This window comes from Ceratosolen solmsi, unplaced genomic scaffold (genome assembly GCF_000503995.2).
Source record: "Ceratosolen solmsi marchali unplaced genomic scaffold, CerSol_1.0 scaffold15, whole genome shotgun sequence".
Classification (NCBI taxonomy): domain Eukaryota; kingdom Metazoa; phylum Arthropoda; class Insecta; order Hymenoptera; family Agaonidae; genus Ceratosolen; species Ceratosolen solmsi.
In genome coordinates this window covers 19,770-46,803 of record NW_011948434.1, presented here as the reverse complement: position 1 = coordinate 46,803, position 27,034 = coordinate 19,770, and the positions used below count along the sequence as shown (strand labels likewise).

At 23.7% G+C, this 27,034-nt stretch overlaps 1 protein-coding gene across 2 annotated transcripts; it reads left to right on the top strand.

The window, feature by feature from the left end:
- Window positions 1-1,420: 1,420 nt before the first annotated feature.
- On the top strand, window positions 1,421-26,454 carry MTA1-like (metastasis associated 1-like). Of its 2 annotated transcripts, XM_011502631.1 has the most exons (14): window positions 1,421-1,572; window positions 1,811-2,195; window positions 6,320-6,387; window positions 8,385-8,478; window positions 14,857-15,021; window positions 19,512-19,826; window positions 20,206-20,477; window positions 21,079-21,267; window positions 21,892-22,329; window positions 22,847-23,090; window positions 23,496-23,891; window positions 24,223-24,369; window positions 24,821-25,142; window positions 25,283-26,454. In XM_011502631.1, the coding sequence occupies exons 2-14, from the start codon at window positions 2,081-2,083 to the stop codon at window positions 25,401-25,403; spliced, it is 2,886 nt and encodes a 961-aa protein (XP_011500933.1). In that variant the 5' UTR covers window positions 1,421-1,572; window positions 1,811-2,080; the 3' UTR covers window positions 25,404-26,454. The 2 variants fall into 2 exon arrangements, with proteins under 2 accessions (XP_011500933.1, XP_011500934.1); XM_011502632.1 differs by lacking the exon at window positions 14,857-15,021.
- The last annotated feature ends 580 nt before the right edge of the window (window positions 26,455-27,034 follow it).

The window sequence follows — 27,034 nt, the reverse complement described above, 5'->3', positions numbered from 1 at the left end:
ATTATGTTTGTTTTTGTACAAGTAGATTGTGTGATATTGTAATATTATAGTGCAGTACTTTAAGATTCTAAGTTGTAGTATAATGATGATATTTATTATTAATATCATGCATGCGTCTTAAAATTTAGTTAAAAGCAATATATGTACGTGTCGATCTGTGAAACAGAGAAAGCTAGATAGAAGACGCATAAGCGCGGGCACAAGTATAGTATGTGTTTGTATGAGTATAGACTCAATTTAGCGTTGGTGCAGACAAGCTGAGATTATGAGACAGTGAAGGTGTGCTGTGCATTCGGCGCACAGCAGTTCAGAGTACAGTGGTATGGAATGTAGTTCGAAATAACAATATGACCGGCTGGCTGGATTTTTAGTACAGGAATTCATGGGTGAACCACCGAGTGTTTCGGGCAATGGGTTCAATGTGCGCTAACAATTGTAATTGTGATACTTTTTGACACTTTTCCTTTCTACCTTTCAACCAAGGCAATTAACACTTTTATTGCGAGCTAATTGAAAATTGTATAATTATCATTATGAGTGTGCGACAAGTATCCTCGTATATATTGTAGAAAAAAAAGTTGTATGGTCGTCTTTTATTGCTATTAGGACGAGAGTGGTACGCGTCTTCTCTAAGAGGGCGGAAAAGAGGACGCGGAAGTGCATTGAAAGTATATGTATGTACGCGTGCGGGCGCGTGCGCGAGCTCTCTGTCTTGCCTATAAAAAGTGAGTACATGTAGTGTACGAAACGTAACGTTAACCATTCTTACTTACAAAGATACATAATAAATGATAGTTTATTAATAAATGTGTGATGTATGCAAAATTATTTAACTATGGGTGCGTGCGTGGGCAAATTCACATCCGTATTAATATTCTTATGATACATGTATATACATACATATATATATATATATATATATATATATATACATATATATATAATGTATCAAAGCTTTGATTGACATTAAACATAAATATTTCATTAAAAATACGTGAATACTGAAAAAAGGCTTCATATTAATTATTGTCATACATACAGGCAATGTAACTAAAATGGCGGTATTAATACGTGCCGTATTGAAAAACCACTACCACTACACTATCACCCCCACCACTATTGTTACTACTACTGATACTATTATTGCCATTACTCTACTGCTTTTTTCGCTACTATTACCTCTACCACTGCCACTTTTGTGTTACTATTATTGCTACTGCTCTTATCATTACCACTATTTCCATTATTCATACTACTATTAATCATATTAATGCCAACACTTATCCTTTTATTATTCCTACTACTAGTTGATACTAGGAGTAGTTAATAATATAAGAAAGATATAAAATAGTTATTGGGACTATATGAGAAAAAATTTATGGTTATTATAATTACTAAGAAATTTATGTCATGTAGGGTGAGTTTTAATGAAAACCAGAGGAATAAACATAAAAAAAGGAAATGCTCAAACAACTAATGGTGATGGGGACATGTTTTTGTACTGCTATTATTGATGTTAAGAGGACAATATGTGAAAGTAATTTCTATGGATATAGTGTTCAATATTACCAGGTAAATGTTGCATGGGTTAAAATTAATACATTCTTACATTAAAAGATTTTCAGCATTTATATTTCATAAAATAATTATTATTAAAGTTTATTATAATTATCCATTTTATATTAATTTCAATATATTATATTTTATATGTTATTAAAATTTTGTTTTTTATAATAAAAAGATTCATACAAAAATTACATTCCATATTTAAAAAAGTTTAATTAAGTAATTTCATTTAAATTTATTTTAGAATTTTGGTGTTATATAGCCAATTAATCAAATACCAGAGAGGAAAATATATGAAGCAGCCAAGGAAAGTAGATAATTTTTATAAAATTGATAAGTGATCAAAATTTATATAAAACTATTGATAATCCAAAGGCAATAAAATGTCACAAAGTGCTGTTAAACAAGAGCGTGACAGTTGGTTGCGTTGAAGGAATTTTTGGTGTAGAATAAACAGGAAACAATAATTGTGTACTGTGTACATGTGAAAATCCAAAAATACATAACTCTCTTCATGCCGATGCCAGCTGAATATCACGAGAATCATAATATTCACGAGAACACCAATTTTGCTCTGGCAGCATTTCAAGACACCAGCAATATGACTGCTAACATGTATCGAGTAGGAGGTAAATTTTAAATTTAATTTTAAATTTATTTTAATATTTGATCCATTATTTATCTTAAAACAATGAGCCAATCATAAGTGAATATGATGACAGAGGGTAATTTAATTGATAAATATTAATTGTCATTTTCAATTGACTGCTTATTTTAATACAATGTTCTAATGATTAAAATTATAATTAAATTTTTATTTAAGTATATAATTGACTACATACCATTATTAGAAAATATTCTTACTACTAAATGTTTATTTTAATATTAAACTAGATTTATAATTAAAACATCCAAAATGTGTGTATCAAAGATAATAAAGTCGATTTTTAAGCTGAAATAAATACCAATTGCTTCTACAAATAATATCATCATTCTTTATTTCTTTTTACTTATAGTTTTACTTCTTCTGTATTTATTACTTTGTAATTGACCAGTTTTAGCTTTTCGGCCACTACTTATGTATCATTGTTGTGTTTTGGGACAATTGACTAAAAATTGGTATCATCTGTTACTAACGTACTATTATAAATATATTTTTAACATTTAACGTCCAACATTCATTATATGCTTGTAGAATATTGACGTACAATCACCTCGAAACTTATTTCTTCTGGTATTTCTAGATTTCTGGCCATTTTTCTTTTTCACTTTAATGTTTAATAGATGTAATACAATAATTATTAACGCTTTAAATTCCATAACAGATGTTGGTACAATATATATAATAATATATATAATAATATATAGATTAATATTTTCATAAGAATTTTTTTTTATATAGCAGCTTACAAATTTTTTAAAAAGCTATTCATTAGAAATTTTTGAATCATCTAAATTATCATGAATTATTAATATTAAAGAAAAATATTTTTAATTTTTATTATAAAAAGATGATTTCGAAAAATATATGAAATGTATACAACTTTGTTGAAAAATAGCTAATATTAAATGTTAGTTTAAATATATTTAAATGACATATTTCAAAATAATTTATTAACTCATTCATTTTCTTACACTTAAGAATTCACAAAAATTTTATATCAACTTTTTCATTTTTATATATTTTTGTATTCAAATCTTTTGTAATTATCTTTCGTTTAAATTATTAAGATCATTTTTAGAATGAGTATGAGCTATAGCATTTGTGAGTGAGTGAGTGAGTTTTCAGTTGACGTTTTCCATAGTTTGACAATTCTTATACAAACATTTTAATAGATGAATTTAAAAATATTATTTATTAGTATAATCACTTTAATTGTTCCATATAAATCATTAAAATTAATCAATTACTATAATAGTAACTATATTAAGTATTATTGCTTTTCTTTTTCTTTTTTTCAAATAAGGTATAAAAAAAAAATGTCAAATATACTTTTTATATTTTATTTCAAAATAAATATTTGTTGATTAATTTCTTTATTGCTTATTAATATAAGAGTTAGCATTTAATTTGCTATGAAACTTCAACAAATATGTTATAATTTTATAAAATAACTGTGAGCAAAAAACTATTTTCATCACGTAATGATAGGTATGAGACACTTGACTTGTTCATTAGATTTGAATTGGGTTTTTAATCATAAATCTATATTTATATTTATTATAACTGCATACCATTATTATATTTACAGTAAAAAGAAAGCATAATGCTCTTCCTCCATTTTATTGAATGAAAAGTAAGATAGATAAATAGAACATAAATACAATATGTAAACAGAACATTTTTTTTATCTTTCAAGGATCGTATGTTCTTTTGTATATTAATATAAATAGATGATATTTATTTTCTATAATATTTTATATAAATCTTCAGACTTACATAGGTTTTATTTATGAAACTTTAATTATTATGCTAATGATCATGAATACAATCAAATAAATATCAAATAAATAAAATCATGTATTAAATTATGATTGTTTTTTTTAAATGATGTGATGGTGAGATTCTTTTTTTAATTAACATAATTTTTTATAATAAAGATTGAATCAGTACTTATATGATAATGATGCAATGAAATGTCTACTATACTTATAATTATATGTGTATAATTCGAAATATTAACAGGAGTACATGAATTTTATTTTGTATTATAATATAATCTATTGTACGATCTAGTAACTCAGATGGAATTTTAATTTTCATATTTTTTAAAAATTTATTTAATTAAAAAAGTTCATACTTTTAAATTATTTTAGTAAACAATAATTAAAATTTGTAGTACTGTAATTATTATCTTAATGGAAGGTTAAAAATAAAGTTCTACAATAGAAATATGTAGATAGTTTAACTAATTTTATTATTAAATTCAATTTTATTTTGAGTGCATCAAAAGTATGAAATTTTTTAGTTTTATTAGCTATTATATTAAATTAAATAAATGTTTTAATACTTGACCTTTTTCTATTATTTGAGTGATACTGTAATAATTTTAGCATTAAAATTACATTAAACTCAATTATAAGTTCAAACAATTTAAAATCTTTTTCTGTGTTAAAATATCTTTAAAATATAATATAGTATGATAATAAAATTATTTTTATTGTATATTTTATGATTGTGTTTTTACATAAAATTAGGAAACACATATTAGTATATACATATGATTGTATACAACTATTATAGTTTTTTATTATTTATACATTTTGTTTTATTGTCAATATTTGTCTCTCCTTGTTCTGCCTTCTTTTATTTATGTAATCTAAAGACTTCTCTTTTTTCTAGTACAAGTCATGTAATTTTGTATTATCTGCAATTATATTAAGGTATTAACAGGTTAATAAGGTATTAACATCAATGGTATCATTGAGTATAAAAATAACTATACTGAAAATACTGTTTTGTATTCATTATATCTGATTACTATATTATTATTTTGATAAAAATCGTTAAAATTTGTTATTTCTAGTGTAAATACGATTATAAAAATTTTAAATGAAGTACATTAACTTAAAGTAAATAAATATAGTAAATACATAGATCTAATAATTAAAAATGTATTTTTTATTGTTAACCATACAGTGACACGATACAGATAATAGATAAGATATATAACAGATCTTTTTGATGTACACGTGACATAACTTTCAAATTCAAGTATTTATCAAAATATTAATCAACTCTAGTATTTATACTAAACTACAAATGTAACAATTCCTTTCATTTGAAATAAGGTTATGAACATTAACACATTGATAATAAACATATCAGTTTTGCTTGTGACCAGTTTTTTCCAATGTATGAATTCTATTGAAGTAGTTCTATATGTACTATCTCTTAAACTGCAATAGAATATTTAATTGACATAAGTTCAATTAATTTATTTAAAAGCATTTTCTTTAATATAACCCTTTAACCATTAAAGAAATTTTATTTTATATTTTTTATAAACAAAATTTGAAACTTATGTTATTTAATTTACTTATCTAAGTTCATTTATTCCTGCTTTCATGTAAAAATAAAAGGGAACTCGTAAATAAATCTTACAATTATGAAATTTTAAATATATTGAATTCTCTTTCTATCATAATTAAAGAACAAATCTTCTCCACTTTTTGTGAACATGATTGGGTTGATCTTTATTCTATATATTGCATTTTAACCTTTACTCAACAAATTTATAATTTGTAATGTATTGCCTCAACAATCCCTATTATTGCAGGATATAGATATTTGTATTGCTAAAAACATATAGTCATGACAAAATTCTTTAGATGAGTCATTCAATGATTTAAAGTATTGACTGTAATAAAATATTAACATGAAAAGATTTAATATGAAAAATTTAGTTCAATCTTAAGTCTTACGTCTTATCATGTCTAGACGAATTAGTTTAATAATACAAAAAATATTTATAAGTATTTATTATTATTTAACGCCTCAATTTTTGCTTATTTATTGTAAATAAATTTGAAACAAAATACGACTGTAAATTTATAAATTATTTATTTAAAAATAATATAATGAAAAAATTATAATTCTGGAAATAACATTTATAACAATATTCTAACTAACTTTTATAACAATGAAAATTTATATTATATTCCTGATTTATATAATATAGAATATATAATATACAATTAATCAAAGATTAAAAACAATACATTTATTTTATAAAATTATGCTTTCTTTCAGACTATGTTTATTTTGAGACATCTTCTACCTCTCCTTATCAGATACGAAGGATAGAAGAACTAAATAAGGTATTACAATGTTATTAAATCTAATATCTTTTTATGGAGAGTATATTGCTAATTTAAGTAAATAATATATAATTAATTATTGCATGCATAAAATTTATAATTCTATACAATTTGTATATAAAAATTATTTTAATATAATCTAATAATTAAAGTTCAATTAATCTATATTATCTAGTAAAATCTATTTTGCATAATTTCTGTAATGAATAAACAAGGCTAGAAAAAATTTGGTTTCTGAAATTTATAAGTCATACAATGGCTTTAACTTATTTTTTTACATTTAAATAATACTTGTTTAAAATATTTAATTTGTATGATTTAATATGTTGTAATTTTGTAATAAAAATTTGAATACATATATTTTATTATTATTACTTATATTTGATGCAACATTTGATTGAAAAAATTTTATTGATATTATTTGAATATAATTAGTAAATTACATTGTACTTAAATTAAAAAAAAAAAATTTTTAAACTTTGATATTATTAATTTATATACAAGTTTATTGTTTGATTTAATAACATAACAAATTTGTTATTCAGTCATTAGTATTATCTTTTTATTAATATATCTGAATTCTACTGCTTTATTGAATAAAATCAGAAAAAAGCAGAGATTTAAAAAAATAAAAAAATTTGAAAATAGTATTCTTTTAAAATTATGTACAACAAATAATTCATCATATTATAAATAAAAAACAAACAACCAAAATTTACTTATTTATATTTTTATTTTTCTTCATCTTATTAAATCTTAAAATAATAAATTCTTTAAAAGATATTTTAGAATGTTTTTGTTTATTATTTTCAGATGTAAGTTACAGTATATTAAAAAATAATAAATAATTAAACACATTTTGTGTTAATTAAATTAATACAGTAACTTAATACATTTCGTTTAATAAATTAATAGACATTTTTTATGTATTAAGTAAAAAATTAAAGATATTAATTAGTACGTGTAATATTTTTATTACTTTAATTTTAATTAAATAACAATGAAAATTATAAAATAAATGTATTTAAAATTTAAAATAAAAATATGAATAATCATTTTATTTATTTTTTTGGAAGGCCTTTCATCAAAATTCGATTTAAAAATGTAATTATAAGCTAGAATATATAGTTAAAAATAATAATATGAAATGTTTATTATTTACAAATATTACAAATAAAAATATCGATAAGTTATTTTTTTAATTATATTATAAACCAATTGTTTAACGTTTTAATAAAAAGATGTAATAAAATTGTATTGCATGCAAATTAAATATTTCTTAATATATAAGTAAATTTACTATTATATAAGTAAAATTTTTAAGTAAGCTTGAAAATAAGTTATTTGTTTCTTTTATAATTTATCCATAGATATTTATTTATGTTCATAAATAAAAATAATATGAGGTAACAAAGAAATCTAATTAAAATTGAATCACAAGAAATCGAAAGTGTAGAAATATTTTTAAATTGTGATAGAATTTTTTTTAAGTAAATATATTAGCAAATTAAATTTATACGTTTTTAATATTATTTATATCTATTATAACTAAAATTTACAATTAATATTTCTATCTCATTGATCTACAGAATATTACTTTTATTTATACAAATACATTTATAGTTAAGCTATAAATACAAGAGAAGTTTAATTTTGGGTAACTCACAATTTTCTGCTTTTTTGACTGAATCGTAACATCCTATTTATACACATAAATATTATATAAATTATAGATTTAATCTTTTAATGTACTGCTAAATTTAGATCAGATCTTTTTTTATAAGCTTTATTGTGAATGTTAATATAAATAATCAATTTTCTAAACAAAATGTAAAGTATAGTAATAAATAATAACTAAAATCTTAATTTTGTATTTTTCTAAATTAGTTACTTTTTTATTGAAGTTTCATAAAAAAAAATTGTATAATGAGCATGGTCATCGTCTTGCATTCATGCATTTCGGAAAACTAATTGTTATTCTTTCCCTTTTCTTACAGACGGCCAGTGGAAATGTTGAAGCTAAGGTGATGTGCTTCTTCAGGCGACGAGATTTACCTTCCACACTAATAATGCTTGCAGATAAACATCAATGTAAGTTCACTTAACTTTATTACTATATATATATATATATATATATATATATATATATATATGTTATATTAAAAGGTTATAGGACAAATGAATGTAGAAGTAATATAGAATGAAAATAAATTGTTTTTTATTCAAGAAACTAATTATATTTTATAATCTTAATTTATTACATAATGAAGTTCTGAACATTAATTTTAAATTACTGTAATTTTCTTAAACTAGCATTTTGAAAATAAATAAATTAGTGAATTAAAATTTAAATTCTTTTCATTTTTAATTATTAAATATACATTAATTACTTCATCAAAATATTAAAAAAAAATAAAATTTTCGTAGAATGGTTCAAAAACCAATTATTTATACAGCAAATGAACCAATTTAGAATAATAAAAAATTTCTTATCATATAATAATATCAAGATAAAATTTTTTTTTATTTTAATTAATCTAACATATTTTATGTATATTATAATACTAAATAGTATAGTATACATTGTCATTATATGAAATTCTTCATGTATATACAATAATAAATAGCTCATTTTTATATAAAATAATAATAAATATAGTGATAAATAATTATTATTTTTAAATAAAGAGGGCTATTTGATTATTTAAAATTAGTAATTTTTTAATTTTATTTATAAAATGTAACTACTTTAATTTCAATATTTTTTTAATTTAATTTTTTTTTATAAACAATATTTGTTTCCATCTATAATAGATATAAATATACTCTAATGTTATTAAAAAAGTATTATTTATTTTTATCATAATCTTTGTAATATTTTTAGACAATGACATTAAAAATTTATGAAACACAAGAAATTATAAATCATTAACCATTTTTTATTATATATACTTTAATTATTCTTATTTTGTTCTTTTGTTTATTTTTTTATATTAATATTCTTATGAAAGATATATAAGTGCAATAAAAATCCAATTTTTAATTAATAAGAAATAAAATTTAAACTATAATTATATAAACTTCATATAAATATACTTATATGATTAATTTATTTTAGTATATGTAATTCGGATATTTATAAGCATTGATGGCTTGAACATCAATATTCTATTTGAATTCGTACATTACTATAAAATTTTAATATAATAAAGCTGAACAAAGATATATATAATAGTTTCAACAATGTAAATACATTTTATACTTATATACTTATATACTTATAAATTTTATTTTCACATTCTTTTTTAATCTGTAGACAATATGAGAGAAAATAAGTAATAAGTATTATTGCAAGTATCATAATGTATTTTCTAAAGTTTATGCGTATTTCCTAAGTAAACCATAATAATATAATACAATAATCTTAATTATATAGAGTAGTATATTAATAATTTCTTATTTAGGTTTAAAATAAATATTTTGGGTTAAATATTTTTAAAATAATTCATTGAAATAACTTAGAAAATTTGTACATTGTTTGTATATTAATATGTTATTGATGTTTGTAAATCGAACCAACAATATTATCGTCAATATGTAATTTTGTAATAATGTAAAAGGTCTGAGGTGTTATTCTTAATATTTAGTAATGAATCGAATTTATATATATATTACATAGTTTTTAATATTATTTATATATTAAGATTACTAAGCTTTTATAACTACTAAATATTAAATATCATTTAAAGTTTTAAGTAAATACTATCCTGCATTAGTTATAGACCCTATTTTACACGAATTAATTAAAATTTATAAGTGTTAAATATAGGAATAACAAATAATGTAGAGAGAACATAGTACAGAAAATGGGATTTTTAGGTTTTGGGATATTAATCGTGTAAATTCTGTATTTGACTAAATTAATGTGTGGGACTCGAGAAATGCAAAAATCTATGGATTATCCGTATGGCTAACAAAAAATGATGATAAATTGTCCTAGCAATTACGAATATTATATTTACTAAAAATTTAGTCAGATAAGCCTACGGTTAGTACGGTGTACTTATATGTGCACAAAAGATTTTTTATTATTAACTTCATATTATATAAAATGTTTATTAGCTATGACTTTTCGACGTGTATTAGAGATTATAATATATATATATATATATATATATATCCTTAAAAGCCAATTGAAAAATCTAACTAATTATCTTTTTGACGATCTATTTTACTATACTAATATAAATGTATGAACTCGTAAAGAAATACATATATTCGAAATTGTTTGGTATATGTAAATAATATAAGTGAAATTTTTTTTTATTAATTTTTCAATATTTTTTTCATTGATTTATATTCATAAACAATATTTAAAATATATTACTGTTTTGTTGAATAATGTTGAATAAATGTAAGTAATGTTTTAATGTTTTTCGTAATTGATGAAAATTAATATATAACATAAATAGTTATACTACTGTTATTAACTTATTATTTAAAACAAATTATCTATCTCAGGAGCTTGATTAATTTAAGTTTTGTAAATTTAATTGGTTACTTTTAAAAATTTTAAACTATTTTGTATATATTGTATATACAACTGTACAAGATATCAAATGATTGAATTTTTTTAATTTGGAAACTAGAATTAATTTCTTTCTTATTAATATATTTTTAAAATTGTACTTAAAATTAGAATTATAAAATAATATGAGATGAATATTTAATAAAAGTTCAGTAATAGATAATTATAAGCTTATAAGCTTATAGGTTTTTTCTTAATTATTATTCCATCTTATTAAAATAACCAGAAATTCCTTATTGGATGTTTATTTTTGATGAAGTGATAGGTTTTCTTATTCATATAAATAATTATTCATCCTTATATATTATAGAATAATGCAATACAATACATGGATGGATGGTTAGTAAAGGTTGGTGATTGTGGATGCCATAAATGAGAGATGTGAGAATATTTGAGTGCTTGTGAATTAGCGAAATGAGTGAGATGGTGGTTGCGGTTGTTACTACTTAGTCGGGTTAATATAGACCCCCCCCCCTCCCATAATAACGAATACAGATGTAAAGAAATATTACGTCCACGCTAATGTGAAATTATATGCGTGTATATATGTTTTAGATGATTGTTTTTTTATGTATGTGTATTTATATAATTTTCTTGTAGATTTAATTTGGTGGACAAAAAAACCTTATGCATATATATATATATATATATATATATATATATATATATATATATGCATAAGGTTTTTTTGTTAATGATTGAAGTTGTATATATTTTAAAATATTAGAAAAGTACGTAAAATACAAAACTTTAACTGTGTATGTGGAAGTATATAAATATCGTAAATTTATGGAAACTTATATATGATTTTTTGTCTCATATTATATTATTATCTTTATCATCATAATCATTAACATTATATGTACTATATGAAATATATATTTACTAGTTAATTTACTTTCTAATTATAATTTATAATTTTGTTAAAAACATTGCTTGAATGGCATAATCAATAGTAATACATTTTTATGTATTACTAATTAAATAATTAAGTTGGATGTACATTAAAATGTCTAACATTTCTTTATGTAAACGTTTACTGTAGATTTAATTTATATTACAAGTAGAATACTCTTAATAAAACTGGATATATATTGATTGTTATGATTACGCTAAATAATAATCTACAATTATATTTTAAATCAGTGTGATTAATACTCATAACTAAATTTTCAACCCTAATCAAAACTTATAATCATCAGTATGGTAACAGTTAGTCCCAAATAGTATGATAAACATCTATTTATTATTTGACACTACTAATAGACTGAAATAGGTATTTGGTAATTGGTATGAATAGGGGCCAAGTACATATATTTTATAGTTTAGTAGTACACAGTACTTCATTTCGTATACAATACATAAATATACTTTCTCTTTTTCTAATTAATACTAAAAATAAAAACGTTATGATTCATATATTTATTAATGACAATTACAAAATTAGTTTGGATAAAATATTTGTATTTTATTAAATATTCGGTTATAAAAAGAGTTTATTTGAGTCTATAAATATTTATTCGTTAAAATAAACATCGATGATGTTATTAAATAATTTTTCTGTAGCTTCAAAATAAATAAATATATATATTTTTTAAAATTATTTGTTTAAATTATTGCGAATACTTGAGGGAGCGCCATAAATGAATCAATTATAAATATATACACAGCCCGTGTCTATACAACATATACAAAAATTATATATATAATGTATTATTATAAAATGTCTATCTTTTTCCGATTTTTTTTTTGTACATACATATATACTCTCTTTTCTCTTTTATAGTACTGAATATTTATAAAGAGACATTTTGATTTTTTTTTATTTTTGTAGTTAAAATTATAATTTCACTTATTTGTTTTTCTCTCAATCCCCTTTCTGTCTCTATTTATATATCTATGATCATCCACTCAAATATTTATATCTTTTTAAATGTAGATTTGTATATACAGTCGTAAATTGCGCATTTGGGGTCTGTATATATGATAACAGCATTAATTTAAATTTTCGATTTTCTATCGATATCATTTATCCAATGTCCTTGAAAAAATTTTACTTGACAAGTGTAGTTTATATTGAAGCTATTTCACCTTTATATATATAAAAAGTTATACAGAAATGTTTATTCTTTTGAAATCTGTACTGTTGTATACATATTAATATAGATAATATAAATGTATAATAAGTGGATAATTACAATTAATAATTATTTCTCATAAATTTTCATAACATTTCATTTTCTATTTTTCCACATATAAAATGCTTATCTGGGCAAAAACACGTATATTTTAACAACTAGAAAGTTATTAATTTTATTAAATTCATTATTATAATTATTATTAAATTATTATAATTGATACTATAACTAGTATTACTTAATTTTACTATATAGCTATATGTATTTCTAACAAACATATCTTCATTATTAATATTTTAATTTGACTTAGTATTTTATTGATATATGAATTGTTTATTAATACTGCAATACTATTGATTAATATTGTATTATCATTACACATCGTTAATTTAAAAAAATATAATATATGTAAATAATTTATAAAATTTCTTAATGTAATGAAAATATTTGCAAAATTAAAAAAAATTATATTAATTGTGAATATATTCTTATATTGTCTACGTATAAAAAAATATACAAGTGAACGTAAAGTAAAAACAATGAATTTCTTGGATCACTGTAAATTATGCTGCATTTTCTTTTATTAGCGTTAAATTCTTCTAAAATCAATTTTAATTAATTTAGATTAAATATTATAAATAAAATATCACTGAGTAAATATTACAGATAAAATAAAAGTTACTATTAAAGAATAAAAATTCTCTTAATATAAAGTATAGATTAAGCTAAAAATGAATAAAATTGGTAGATTTTTAAAACTATGGAGATTTATCACTATTTAATTTTTATATTGACATCAAATAATTCGTTGCTTAGTTCAGAATTTTAAATCAAAGTATATTTTGGAAAAGTGGTTGTTCGTATTATGTTGTAAATAATTAAATTTTTAATATAAAATTATTAGAAAATAAAATATTTTACTTAAAATAAAACATTTTATATAAGTAATATATTAATTTACTGATTTATGATGTATAGACCTTCAAAGCTATCTTTAAATAAAAATATTAATTTCAACTGTATTCTGAGTGTTCTATTTTACAAGTTTAATGAAATAAAAACACATTTATTAATCTTATTTAAATACGAGTAAGGAATTATTTAAATTTAATTATTTTTAATAATACATATTGAATGAAAAAATCATGGTCATATTTTAATATATATTTTTCCTTTCTCTCTTTTATACTTAAAGTATATATTAATAAAAAAATTATTCGAAATTCTATGTTTATCAGAAATGCTTGTCATTTGGCAAAATTTTATATAATATATAACATAATTAAATTAAATTCAAGAATAAAGATATTAATAATTAGAAAAGTAATAGTATATTGCAGTTTTTCTTATCATTTTTACAATGAAATTTATCAACTAAAAAAATATTAATATATTAATATGACAGTGAAATATAGCTAATAATAAATAGTCATAAAATGGATTTATTGGGCCAAAAATTTAGTTAAAAGTTTATATGAAAGTGACACGCAATTGAATGCGGTGAGATGTTAAAGTTTTCAAATTTACCATTAAAGTTAAATGGCATGAAAGTTCGCTGTTGTAAAAGGCGCTTAATAATCCGAGTCTTAAAAATGATTATTAATAGTATATGTATAGAAATAACAAAATCAATTAATAAATGAGAATATATAGAGGCATCGATTGCGTAGCACTGGTTTTAATGCTGATGAGGAAAATGGGCATCTGCGCGCGTGAGTCAGAGTTGTGATGATAAATTTGCAGTGGCAAGCGTGACGGAGTTGCAGAGGTCGGAGTCGCCCGCGAGCCTGAAGCTGTTTGCCGAGAATTCAGAGAGGAGCTCCGTACCTAAAGTGCCCATAAACAAGGGTAAAATCGGGAAGGGGGGCTGGTTCAAGGTCCCATTTGCAGAGGCCCACGTGCCCCACAGTGAGTTCCAAAGTCAGCAGTTCAACTTCAGTGTAATCCGCACCTATATCGCATGAAGCGCCAAGGGGTAGGTGAGGGGCGGCACGGGAAGGGCGAGCCCCTGGAATACCCTTTGCTTTCTTCAAACGATATTGTTATCTATAATAATTAATTTTACTTTTTGCTTTCTTTCGTATTCGCTAACAATGAGTTAGGTTTTTATTGTCTCCTGCTACACTATGCTTAACTTAAAATTTGTAATCAATGACAAAAAATTTTTTTTTGGATATTTTCCTTTTTTATTACTGTTCTCATTTGCCATAAATAATACTAATTAAAATTAGATGAATTCGTTATTTTTGCTTATTGTTTTTAACAGATCACTCTCAACACTTCCATCTTTTACTGTTAATCTAATTGTAAACTTTTTTTTTCGAAAAGTAAATAAATATTTGAAGTTTTAAGAAACAAATCAGAAACATACCACCATCTATTGTATGTTTACAATGTAAGTTGTATTTTTTAATACTATATAGCTCCGAATTAAACTTTATTTCTAATTTCATACAAATATTCATAATAATAATGATGTAATGATGATAACAATAATAATAATAAAATGATAATAAAACTAAAAATAAGAAAAATTTCGTTCCTACTTAATGCTAGATTAAGTCCGTATCTGGCATTTCTCTAACGATGTTTAAACTCATATATACACATATTATCAACACAATACAGTATATATTTATTTTATTTTGATATAATGATGATATAATTGATTATTTCCATTTTGTAACCTGTTAGAATTTGCACACAAAGATATTACAATTTCTAATAATTTAATCATTATTAAGCTATAAGCTAAACAAATTTTGATACATTTGTTTTTCTTTCAATGCATCTCTTTAATAATATTTCTTAGAAACAATTGTTTTTATTATTTTACAAAGATATAAGTATAAACTTATTTTAAAACATAATATTTTTGAAATTGGAATATTAATGAAAGGAGCATATTTTTATTGTTTTTTATTAGACACAAAAATTGTAAGCGTTAGGTTTTTTATTTCGTATAAATTCGTTAAGTAGCATATAATACAATTATTACTAACACATGTATCACTAATATAAGTTAGATATATAAAATCATTAAGTCATTTGATGTTTAAAATTTTATATAAAATTAAATTAGAATTTTGTGAAGTAATAAAGAAAAAATTTTAAAATATGAGGATATTATTTTAGGTGTTTATATACAATTATGAGTAAACCAATGCAATCAAAGCCAATGATGATAATAGGCTGCCAATAAACTACGTCAGGATTCCTCAAAAAATTTTCAACGGTATATTTATAAAAATAGTCTTTGTAATCTTGGTGGTTGCAGCAAGTTTAATGCATTCCGCTGTAAGGCCAAAGAGACAAGATATTGGTCTTTCCTTATGGGACGTGGAGAAAGAGATTTACAGGGTGGGGAGTGAAGCGAAAAGGAGATCCTTAGAAGTTTTATAGTGGAGACTTCTTATATAGTTCTGCCTTTCTCTTACTCTTTCTTTTTCAACTTCCTTATTAACGGAATGACCATACATGAACTTCTTTTCTGTTTTTTACTTACTTTTATTTTTCTATCTTTTTGTTACTCTAGTTTTGTTTCTGTGAAGACTAAAAAAATAAGTAAATTAATCAAACAAAGTAACTGTAAATGAATACAAATTGATTGGGTGATTTTCTTTTTTCAATATTTTCACAGAGTCTAATTAGAGTTTTGTATTCAGTATTTATTTATTCTAATCTCGCTATCATTGATTCCGAGGATCCTGTCGCAATGTGAGGACACTTTAGTAATCTGAGGCTTTCATAAAACTCAATACAAACGTTTTTGACAAAATGTATTTTTACTTTCAATTATTATAAGAATTTTAATTTTTTAAATATTTGGTATTGTTATTTGATGTTTCCATATATTTATATAATTTGTTATACGTATTCTTTTAAACGAGTGTCTTTAGATTATATGTTCAAAATATCAATATTTTTATAACAAAAATGTACATAAATAATAGAGATCTGTATAGAGTATTCATACTACAATTTATTATTACGCATTATTAAGTTTATTGGTATCCCAAATGAAATTATTATTGTTGTAAATACAATTAAATACAATTAATTTATGCCTTATGCAAGTACACTAAAAATGAAAGTGAACTTCGAAAATCATCCGGTATATAAATATTAGCAGTACAAAAAAGAATTCTATAAATTTGTATTCACAAGTGATAACATTTTGTTAAAGGATTAAAAAGCCTCAATTATTGACGCATTAGTTTTGTACATTTATTTTATAAACAAAAGAAACGATATATTGAAAGAAAAATAAATGCTAATGAAATTTATTATGTTATTAAAATAGATAATTACTTATATATATATATATATATTTATTTATTTATCAATAACTTTAATCTTTAAATAATTCATCAAATTACTCATAATACTAGAAATTCATTTTGCAAAATATAACTAAGTGTTACTGAAGTTTCCGGCTATATTTTATTTCTTAAAATAATGTTCCTTCGAGAATTATTTATTTGGTAATTATGAATGTGTATATTATCGATACTAAATTAATTATATATATATATAATTTTTCTAATTAAAAATTTAAATATTAATTTTTGCTTATAGTATTCAAATTGTTTTTGTCTAAGGTAGTACAATATCAATATTTTGAATAACATTTTAAAATAAAATCTCACTTTCAATATTTAAAAATAAAAATGATTTATTAACAAATAATAAATCCAAAGTATTAAAAAGTATTAAGAACTAAAATAAAAAAAATAGGAAGATATATATTGATATAATTTTAATTGTCTGTATTCTGAAATATTTTCATTTTACTTTATGTTATAATACATATAGGAGGGGAATTTTTTTAAATAGCGAGATGCGTAAGTGGATATTGGCAAGTTAATTTGTATTATAGTTCCTTTAATAAACTTTTATTTTTGACAAATTAAGATGTTCTTATAGTTGATAATAAGATTTATGACATGTGTCTTTACTTCTCAAATTTCTAAACGATAAGTGTGTAAATTTTAATTTTATAAGTTTATTATGATATTTAAATAAATAATATAATTTATAATAAATTTCCTACTGAAAAAACTAACAATTTTTATGTCTCGCAGTAATAAAAATACAAATATATTATTTAGTAAATTTATGTAAGAAAATTAGTTACTTTATTAAATAGTATTGATCATTATTTAATCTTAAATAGTGTAAACAAATATATATTTTTATTACTGTAGATTTCTCATAACTTGTTGATACACGTTTGTTTTTATATAACATTTCAAAAAATTAATTGTATTAGATTGAATTTTGTATGGTGACATCTTATTGATTTTGGTTTACAAACATAGTATTTAAAATATATTTTAAAATCTTGTAGGGCCCATTTAACTAATTTTGTAACTCTATTGTATACTTATTAGGAATATATTTACAACTTTAATTAGCTTTTCAGCAAATTAATTATTAATGTAAAATAAAAATATTAACAGAAAATATATCCTTATAAACATGGATAATATAATTATAATAAAAAATTCATTTTCATTATCAGAAGACTATAATGAAATAAAGTAAATCTTTCTAATTTTTAATTATAATAATTTTTTCATTTACTGTTATTCACTTATTTAATGAATGGTAATAAATGTTAAAATTTAATAAATGGATTTTAATGATACAATAGAACAGAATTACAGTAAAATTTTATTTTCTAAATTAGAAGAAATATTTATTTATGTAATCATAGTCTTTTTTTGATGGAAATATCTGTTTGCTTCTTAAAATTAATTTAAAACAAATTTATTAAAAAGTTTTAAATTATATATTTTTTATTGTTCATTGTATGTTCAATTTAGAATTATATTTTGAACCAATTGTAGATGTTAATTGAATGAAAGCTAATTAATATTTGTGTAAGGTTGTAGTTTCATGATTATTTTATTTGCTCATTTTTCACAATTAGTAGTGATTGTGTAGAGATACTTTATTTATTATGCTTTTATGTTTTTGTTTATACATTTAAATTTATGTTACTTTACCGGAAATAAATGGAATAAAATGAAATGAATATTCTGTAGTTGCATCAATAAATTATAAGAATTTATTATATAAAATTTTTTTTAAGCACACGAGTATAAATCCACATACTATATATCACTGATAATATACTGAACTCGATAATATACTTAATATATAAAGTAAAATGTTTATAAAATTGAGTTTATGACCAAGCAAATTTTATTAAGAAAAAGTTGAGTACAAATTTAAATAGTTTGATGTGTTTTTATGAATAAATTGTTCCTAAAACAGGAAAATGTTTTTAGTTCTAAATAATCACGTAAGTTGTCTAGTATTTTTACAGATGTGAAGTATAATAAATTTGATGGTTCGACCAAAACGTTTTTAATATCTGGATTTATTTTTAGGGGTGGAGGATAATTCGAGCGGTGTAGGTGGTGGTGGTACCGCCGGCAATGTAAATCTCGGTCCAGGAATCGGTAGTATTGGCGGTATTGGTGGGGTCGGGGATCTGAGCTCGAAGCAACGTCACCAGATGAAACACCGTGAGCTCTTCCTGTCGCGACAAGTCGAAACAATGCCAGCCACCCACATACGGGGTAAATGTTGTGTTACGCTACTCAATGAGACTGAATCGCTTCTGAGTTATCTTAACAAGGAGGATTCGTTTTTTTACTGCCTTGTCTTTGATCCAGCTCAGCGTACTTTGCTCGCTGACAAAGGTAAGTATTCAAGCATTTTAGATACCTCTATCCATTTGATATTTCATATATTCTTATTTTATTTCTTTCTTTATTTTTTCCAATTTCATGTTTTTTTTTTGTAAAATTTTATAAATGTAACACGATACATAATTTGTTCTCTTATTTATTAGTCTTTTTTTTCTTAATTGTTGAATATGTATTCTACGGTATAATAACAACATAAATAATTTATTGATTTACTCATTTACTTATTTGATTTAATTGATTTAATATTTATTGATTTTATCAATTTACTATTTATTAAATGAAATTTTTTTTGTTGTGTCTATCTCATTTATCAGCTTTAAATTTCATCTCAAATTAATTAATTATTTTTATTTCTATATCTGTATTGAAGGCGAGATAAGAGTAGGCAGTAGATATCAAGCAGATAACATAGCTACTACGCCATTGTCGACGGTTGAGCGTGATTCTGATCCTCGCCGACTACATGATTTGGAAACGCTCATCTGGACACCTCGCCACGCTCTTACTGATCGGCAAATTGATCAGTTTTTAGTAGTTAGTAGATCAGTTGGTACGTTTGCACGCGCTCTGGACTGCTCGTCCTCAGTCAAACAACCTTCACTCCACATGTCTGCTGCTGCAGCTTCCAGAGATATTACATTGGTACATTCATGTTTTTTTTGTCCGATTAAAATTTATAAAATATATCTTCATAAAATGTATGAATACTAGAATATGAACTATGAAATTCGGTTCAAATGCGTCGAAATACTATAAAAATAATATTATTTATTCATGTAGACAAAACTTAGAAACGGTTACAAATGAAAAATAAATCTTAAAAACTAAAGCAGAAAATTCTGTGTTTAGTAGTTGTATATAGAAAAGTAATGAATACGTGTTAATAGTTTCAAAATTACGTAAAATTTTTATTAATTCAAATAAAATTCTTAGCATTATCAAATATTTAAAATGCTCGATAAAAATATTGTTGATTATTCATTACTTTTAATTGAATTATCTTGATAAGATATTAATAGAAACAACAAGATGATAGAATATCTGTTACATTATTAGAATATTTTTTGTAAAAAGTTGTTAGCTGTGTTGATTTTTATAAAAAGAGCAAGTAAAAGTATTTTGGTTCATTGGTTGGTATTTATTAAATATTTATAATAGAAAAACACAAGAGTGTCAATAAAAGTTATAATAAAAATTATAATTTATCATTTTGTAACACCTGCATAATTTTGTTTTAAAATAGTTTCACGCAATGGATACTTTACATCGACATAATTATGATGTCGCAAAAGCTATGTCTTCTTTGGTACCTAGTTCCGGCCCAGTTCTGTGTAGAGATGAAATGGAAGAGTGGAGCGCTTCAGAAGCAAATCTATTTGAGGAAGCTTTAGATAAATATGGAAAAGATTTTTCAGATATTCGTCAAGATTTTGTAAGTTTATTACATAATTAATTTTTATTTTTCATTAAAAAATAAATACCATAAAATCTTTCTTTTTTTTGTTTACATTGTTTAGTAATTATTAAGTAAAATATACGTTTTTCTTATAATAATTTATATTAACTATATAGAAATTGAATTCATATATAAACCAATTTTTTAAATGAGTAATGATTTAAATACAAATTAAACTCATGTGTTAAGGCCTATTACATATGAATATTGAATATGTTAATTAAGAAATTTTTTTTACTCTCACGTGTGCGCGCACACATATATAAACACGGAGTAAATATAAACTGGCATTCCTCTTTTTTTATTGAAAAAGCAGCTTTAAATAGATATGCTTGAACTTAAATCAATAAAACCAATAAAAGACTAAAGCAATTATTTAATGTTCTAAAATAAGTAACACAGAAAAAGTACTTATGTTTTATCATGATAAATGTAATGAACGTATATATATATATATATATATATATATATATATATAATCTAATTGATAAATTATTTTATTATCGAATATTTGAAATAAATAATCATACATTTTTTATGGATTCTTGAATAGTTCTTTTTCGACCGTATTATATTTTCATCTCAATCACATAATTTCAGTTACCATGGAAAACTTTAAAGAACGTCATTGAATACTATTACATGTGGAAGACAACGGATCGTTACGTACAGCAGAAACGTGTGAAAGCTGTGGAGGCCGAAAGTAAACTAAAGCAGGTTTACATCCCAAACTATAATAAAAACGCAGCTGGCGGCCTCGTTGCTGGTCAAGCCAGCATCATACCTCTTGGTATCAATAACAACACAAATAGTAATGGAAGCAAGGCTACAATTAGTTTACTCAATGGCAGTAACAGCAGCAATGGTAATATCGGTGCCGACACCGCAGCTATGCTTATGGTTTCAGCAAGCGGTAAGCCGTGTGAGAGTTGTCAGTCAATACAAAGTTCCCAATGGTATGCATGGGGACCTTCACACGTGCAATGTCGCCTATGTCAAACCTGTTGGACTTACTGGAAAAAGTATGGGGGTTTAAAGGTATGTATCAATTGTATTTAAATGTTTACCTGCGAGTTTCACATTTCAAAATAAATTTGTAAAAAAACAGTGAAAATGGTTAATTCAATATAAAATGTATTAAGAAGTTCTATAGAAGTTAGTAAGAAAGGACTAATTGCAGGATAATAACTAAAAGTTATTTTATTCTATTCCAGATATATTTATTATTAACATGCTAATATTTTTTATTAATATTTATTAAATGTGAATTATTTATTAAATACATATAAAATAATTAAAACTATCTTAGCGGTAAAATTTAGTAGATAAATTAATAGTAAATTATTTTTTCTCAATCACATTGATTATTTGATTATTGAATTGCGAAATTTCTGTGGTGTATCTTTATCAATTATTAATGTATTATTAATTTTCAATACAAACCAATAATCGGTATTCAAATAAATATGTGATTTAAATGGAAAGTGTAGAATAATTATTTGTAATATAAATTTAAAAAAAGAGATGGTAAAGGCTTAAGATGAAAATTTTTTAGATACCCTCACGAATTGATGATGTTGATGCTGATCGTAAGCGGAGCGGTGGTGGTTCAGATGAAGAAAGTAAGGGTATTGGTGGTGCTCATAGACCTCATCGATGCAGTATCCCATCTTGTGGTAAAGAATTCAAACTCAAAGCACATTTAAGTCGTCACTATGCTAGTGCGCATGGTGTAGATTTACGTGGTAATACTGGACCTGGGAATGTTGTATCTGGAATTGGAGTTGGACTTGGAATAGGTAAAAAAATTGATTGTTTTAAATAAAGGAAAATTGATGAATTTTGTGAATTAATAAATTTTAAATGATTGAGCGAATATAGTATAAAATTGAATAAAACTTTAATCGATTTTAAATCTATTAAAACTATTGTTTGTATTAACAAGATCTTTAAAAAAAGAGATACTAAGGATTTTTGTTCAAATATACCATAATCAATATATACTTGAATTCCAAAAAAAGTTTTTTGTAAACTTTGCAATTATAAGATTTCTGGTTATACAAATGTTATAAGTAATCAGAATAGGATACATCAGACTTTACCATTGAAAATGCATGAAATTATATTTTGATGTTTGATACGATTATTAATAGTTGTAATTATTGTAAAAATAGTAAGAGATTAGTAACAAGCATTACTTTCAGGTTTGGGAGGCGGTGGTTCACCGCGACCGGTTATGAAAACACGTTCAGCTTTTTATCTTCGCACATCGACCCTAGCTCGCGCTGCTCGGCGCCTTTGCGCTGGTCAACTTCGTAGCAGACATGTAGCACGTGCCCCACATCAACCTGTTAACGCTGTTCCTTTACGTCATCTTTGTGCTTCACCACAGCTAGCTAATAAAACACCTGCAGAACTACGAGTTTTGGCTCGCGCCGTTCGGCCACGAGTTCGACCTCGTGTCACCGACATTGCTACTCGACTCGGTGACCATCCCCAACCTAGACAACCTGGAGATTGGGACTGGCTACAACTCACTGCTCCTGGACAACGTAAACAACCTGATCGTGTGTCTTTCCCTCGACCACCTAAGGCACCAGGTAAATCTTTACCTTCATTAAATTATATCAAGCGACGAATAGGAGCTTTGGTTGTACTTTTTATTTTTTAATCAAGTTTTTACTTTTAGAATCAATATTATATTTAACATATAATATTATATTATAACAATTAACTCTTATACTTAAATTTAAGTTTACAAATTATATCAGATGCATATCGATATTTATTTATATATCTTTCAAAACTAGTAATAATTTTGAAAGTATTAAATGATTTTTTAATATATTTTATAATGTAATAATTTCAATATATTATCATTAAAATATTTTCAAATTTATTTGAATCATTTGTTATTCTAAATATTTGCAGATGGTAGTCTTCTATATGAAAAAGTTCCCAATAAACCAGAAGTTGATCGACTTCCTGTTACACCTCCAATTCAACCTACATTACAAGCACAGCAAAATATTTTAAAACGTACAAGGCCTCCATTTGATGAAAGTAATGGTGCTGACGGTAAATCCTATTTTTGAGTTAATTTCTTTGAAGATGAAATGATATTTAAATATATTATTAATATTTTTACACTGAATTAAGATTTTTTTAGCTTTTTTGATTGTACATATTGGAATGCGTACAAAAAAAAAATTTATTTCGATTTAAAATATTTTCAAAAATTATTTGTAAACATGAATAATATAGAGTTTACAAATACTAAAATATCGAATTTAAAATATTTAATATAAATCTGTTTTAACATAATTAATTATTTTTGTAGTGTAAAGCATAAATTCCAGCTTTGTATGAGTTTTGTCTATCACATCAATTTTATATTGTAAAAGTTTTTAATGTAAAAACGAACTATTTTATAAAGTAGATTTAATAAAAGTATGATCTCTTATGATCTTGATTTAAAATGTCATAAATAACAACTTCAAATAACTTGAAGATTTTGGTGTGAAAACAGGGATTGGCTTAAACGCGCTGGTATCGAGTGGGCAACCGCCAACTAAACGTTCTCAGCATCTACAACCGCTTCATAGTAATGCGCGCACTTCTCTTGAACACTTAAGTACAAATGTTCCTGTGGTAGCAGCTGGTGTAAGTCCAATGACTGCAATGGTCCCAGCTACCCTTTCACCTCTTACTGCACCACTCAATGGACGCACTGGTCATTCGAATATAATACCAATACAGGGTCAGATGTCTCGTAGTAATGCTCGGAAACAAGTCATGTCTTGGATGGATGCACCCGACGATGTTTACTTCCGCGCTACAGACCAAACTAAGTAAATTGAACAAATGGATGACTTATTCCTCCTTATATCAAACAATCTACGTTAAAATAGTTTATTGATTAACCTATAGAAGTATTTTAGAATAGTAGTTTTAAAAAATCACTAAATCTTTAATACCATTAATTTTGCAGAAGAATTAGAAGGAGCTTGTCATCGATAGAACTACGGCGTGCAGCTCGTAAGCCTTGGCGTCGATTAAACGTGCCTCAGCGTGTGGTACGACCGGACGACATGGTTGTCATACTCGACTGAATCAAATGCCATCTTCAGAATCTAAAGTCGCAATAAAGAAGCAACAAAATGAAGAGAATGGAGACTAGCATATATATATACGAATATTACAATAAGAATGAAGAATTTGTTATGGTTAACCGATAAATTGCTAAACTACTGTGGCTTGTGTGATGATATGAGAGAACGATAACTGGATTTTGTAAACCAGAATGCAAAAAAAAACAAATAAAAAAAAACATAAATAATAATTAATGACGACTAACATTCAAGGAATAAATTTTGATTCCTTTGACTATAAAATGGAATCAAGTCAATTCCGAAAATCATGATTTTCTATTCGTATCAATGTAATATTGTTGCTATTAATAATTATTATTATTAATTAAGTGTACATAAGCATACGAATGCAAAAAAACATACACGATGCCGCTGGTTAACTGTAAGAAGAATGAAATTGAAATAACAGCAGGACTGAGTATCCTACTTGAAGTAGTTAACACGGGAGTAACATTTTCCGTTTTTTGTCGAATAATGGGTTCAAAATTTATTTCTGCTTAATTACTATTTAATTTATATGAATAATTTAACAATTTGATAAATTTCTTCATTGTACGCATGTATTATCACCAATAAACTCGATGTAATATTTTGTTTAAATATTTATTGAAAATATGTCAACACATATTTTATTTAATACAAATAGAATAATTAAAACGAAAGTTTTCCTTTGAGCATTTCAACAATTTTATCTCTCGTAACTGTTTTAAGTAAGTGCCTGTTCTGTACATAATTTACATATATATAAACATAATAGTGAAAATGAAAATAAATTAATTAACGAAGAGATAGTTTGAAATATAAAAGCATACGCTAGGATAATTCGTATTGAAATATCTAAGCCAATTTGATCTTTAAAATAATAGAATTAAAAATATTGCCAAGCTAAATTATATCAATACCAAGTTTGCTAAACGGTGTTTACACTAGAAATGTGCGCAATCACAACGAAGCGAAAATTGTGCGAAAGTACGTGAAAGAGCAAATGAAAGAATGCTCACTGTGAATATTTTTATTAAATTTTCAAGTTTGATGACTTCCGTCGAAATAACTAATAAACTAAATATAATTGGGAATTTCTACTGTAGTTGTCCTTTTATCATTTCCTTCATAAATATCTGGCAACTCGTCAATACATATCATATTTACAAAGTTATAATGGACTATATTTTACACCTCTAAGAATAATAAATGCAATTGTTAAATCAGTCTCACCTATAATTTCAACGATATTGATAATTACGTTAAGTTATTTATTAAATTTTTTCTGACAAGATATTTTCTAAGTTTATTTGAAGTGTAAATTAATATTAGGTTACTTCCAATTTTTGATCAAATAAAATGAATGAAGCTTATGATTTTGAAACATATTTTTGTGTTCATTTTATTAATATACATATATATATATATATATATATATATATATGAATACTTATTGTTTTCATTTACTGTTCCCTATTTTTTTAAATATTTCATTTTTATTTATATTATTCTATAATTTAACCTGTTTTTTTAACGAAAGATCAAAATGAAAAGGGGCAGTGAATTTAAATTATGTTATATTAAAATATATATGAAGAATAGTTAAAAAT

What these genes read in the sequence shown, in the direction of transcription:
- MTA1-like (XM_011502631.1), top strand. Translation starts at nt 2,081, where the DNA reads ATGCCGATGCCAGCTGAATATCACGAGAATCATAATATTCACGAGAAC. An exon ending in AAAAGTATGGGGGTTTAAAG is followed by an intron (nt 22,330 to 22,846) that starts GTATGTATCAAT and finishes AAAATTTTTTAG; the next exon opens with ATACCCTCACGAATTGATGA. An exon ending in TCGACCACCTAAGGCACCAG is followed by an intron (nt 23,892 to 24,222) that starts GTAAATCTTTAC and finishes AAATATTTGCAG; the next exon opens with ATGGTAGTCTTCTATATGAA.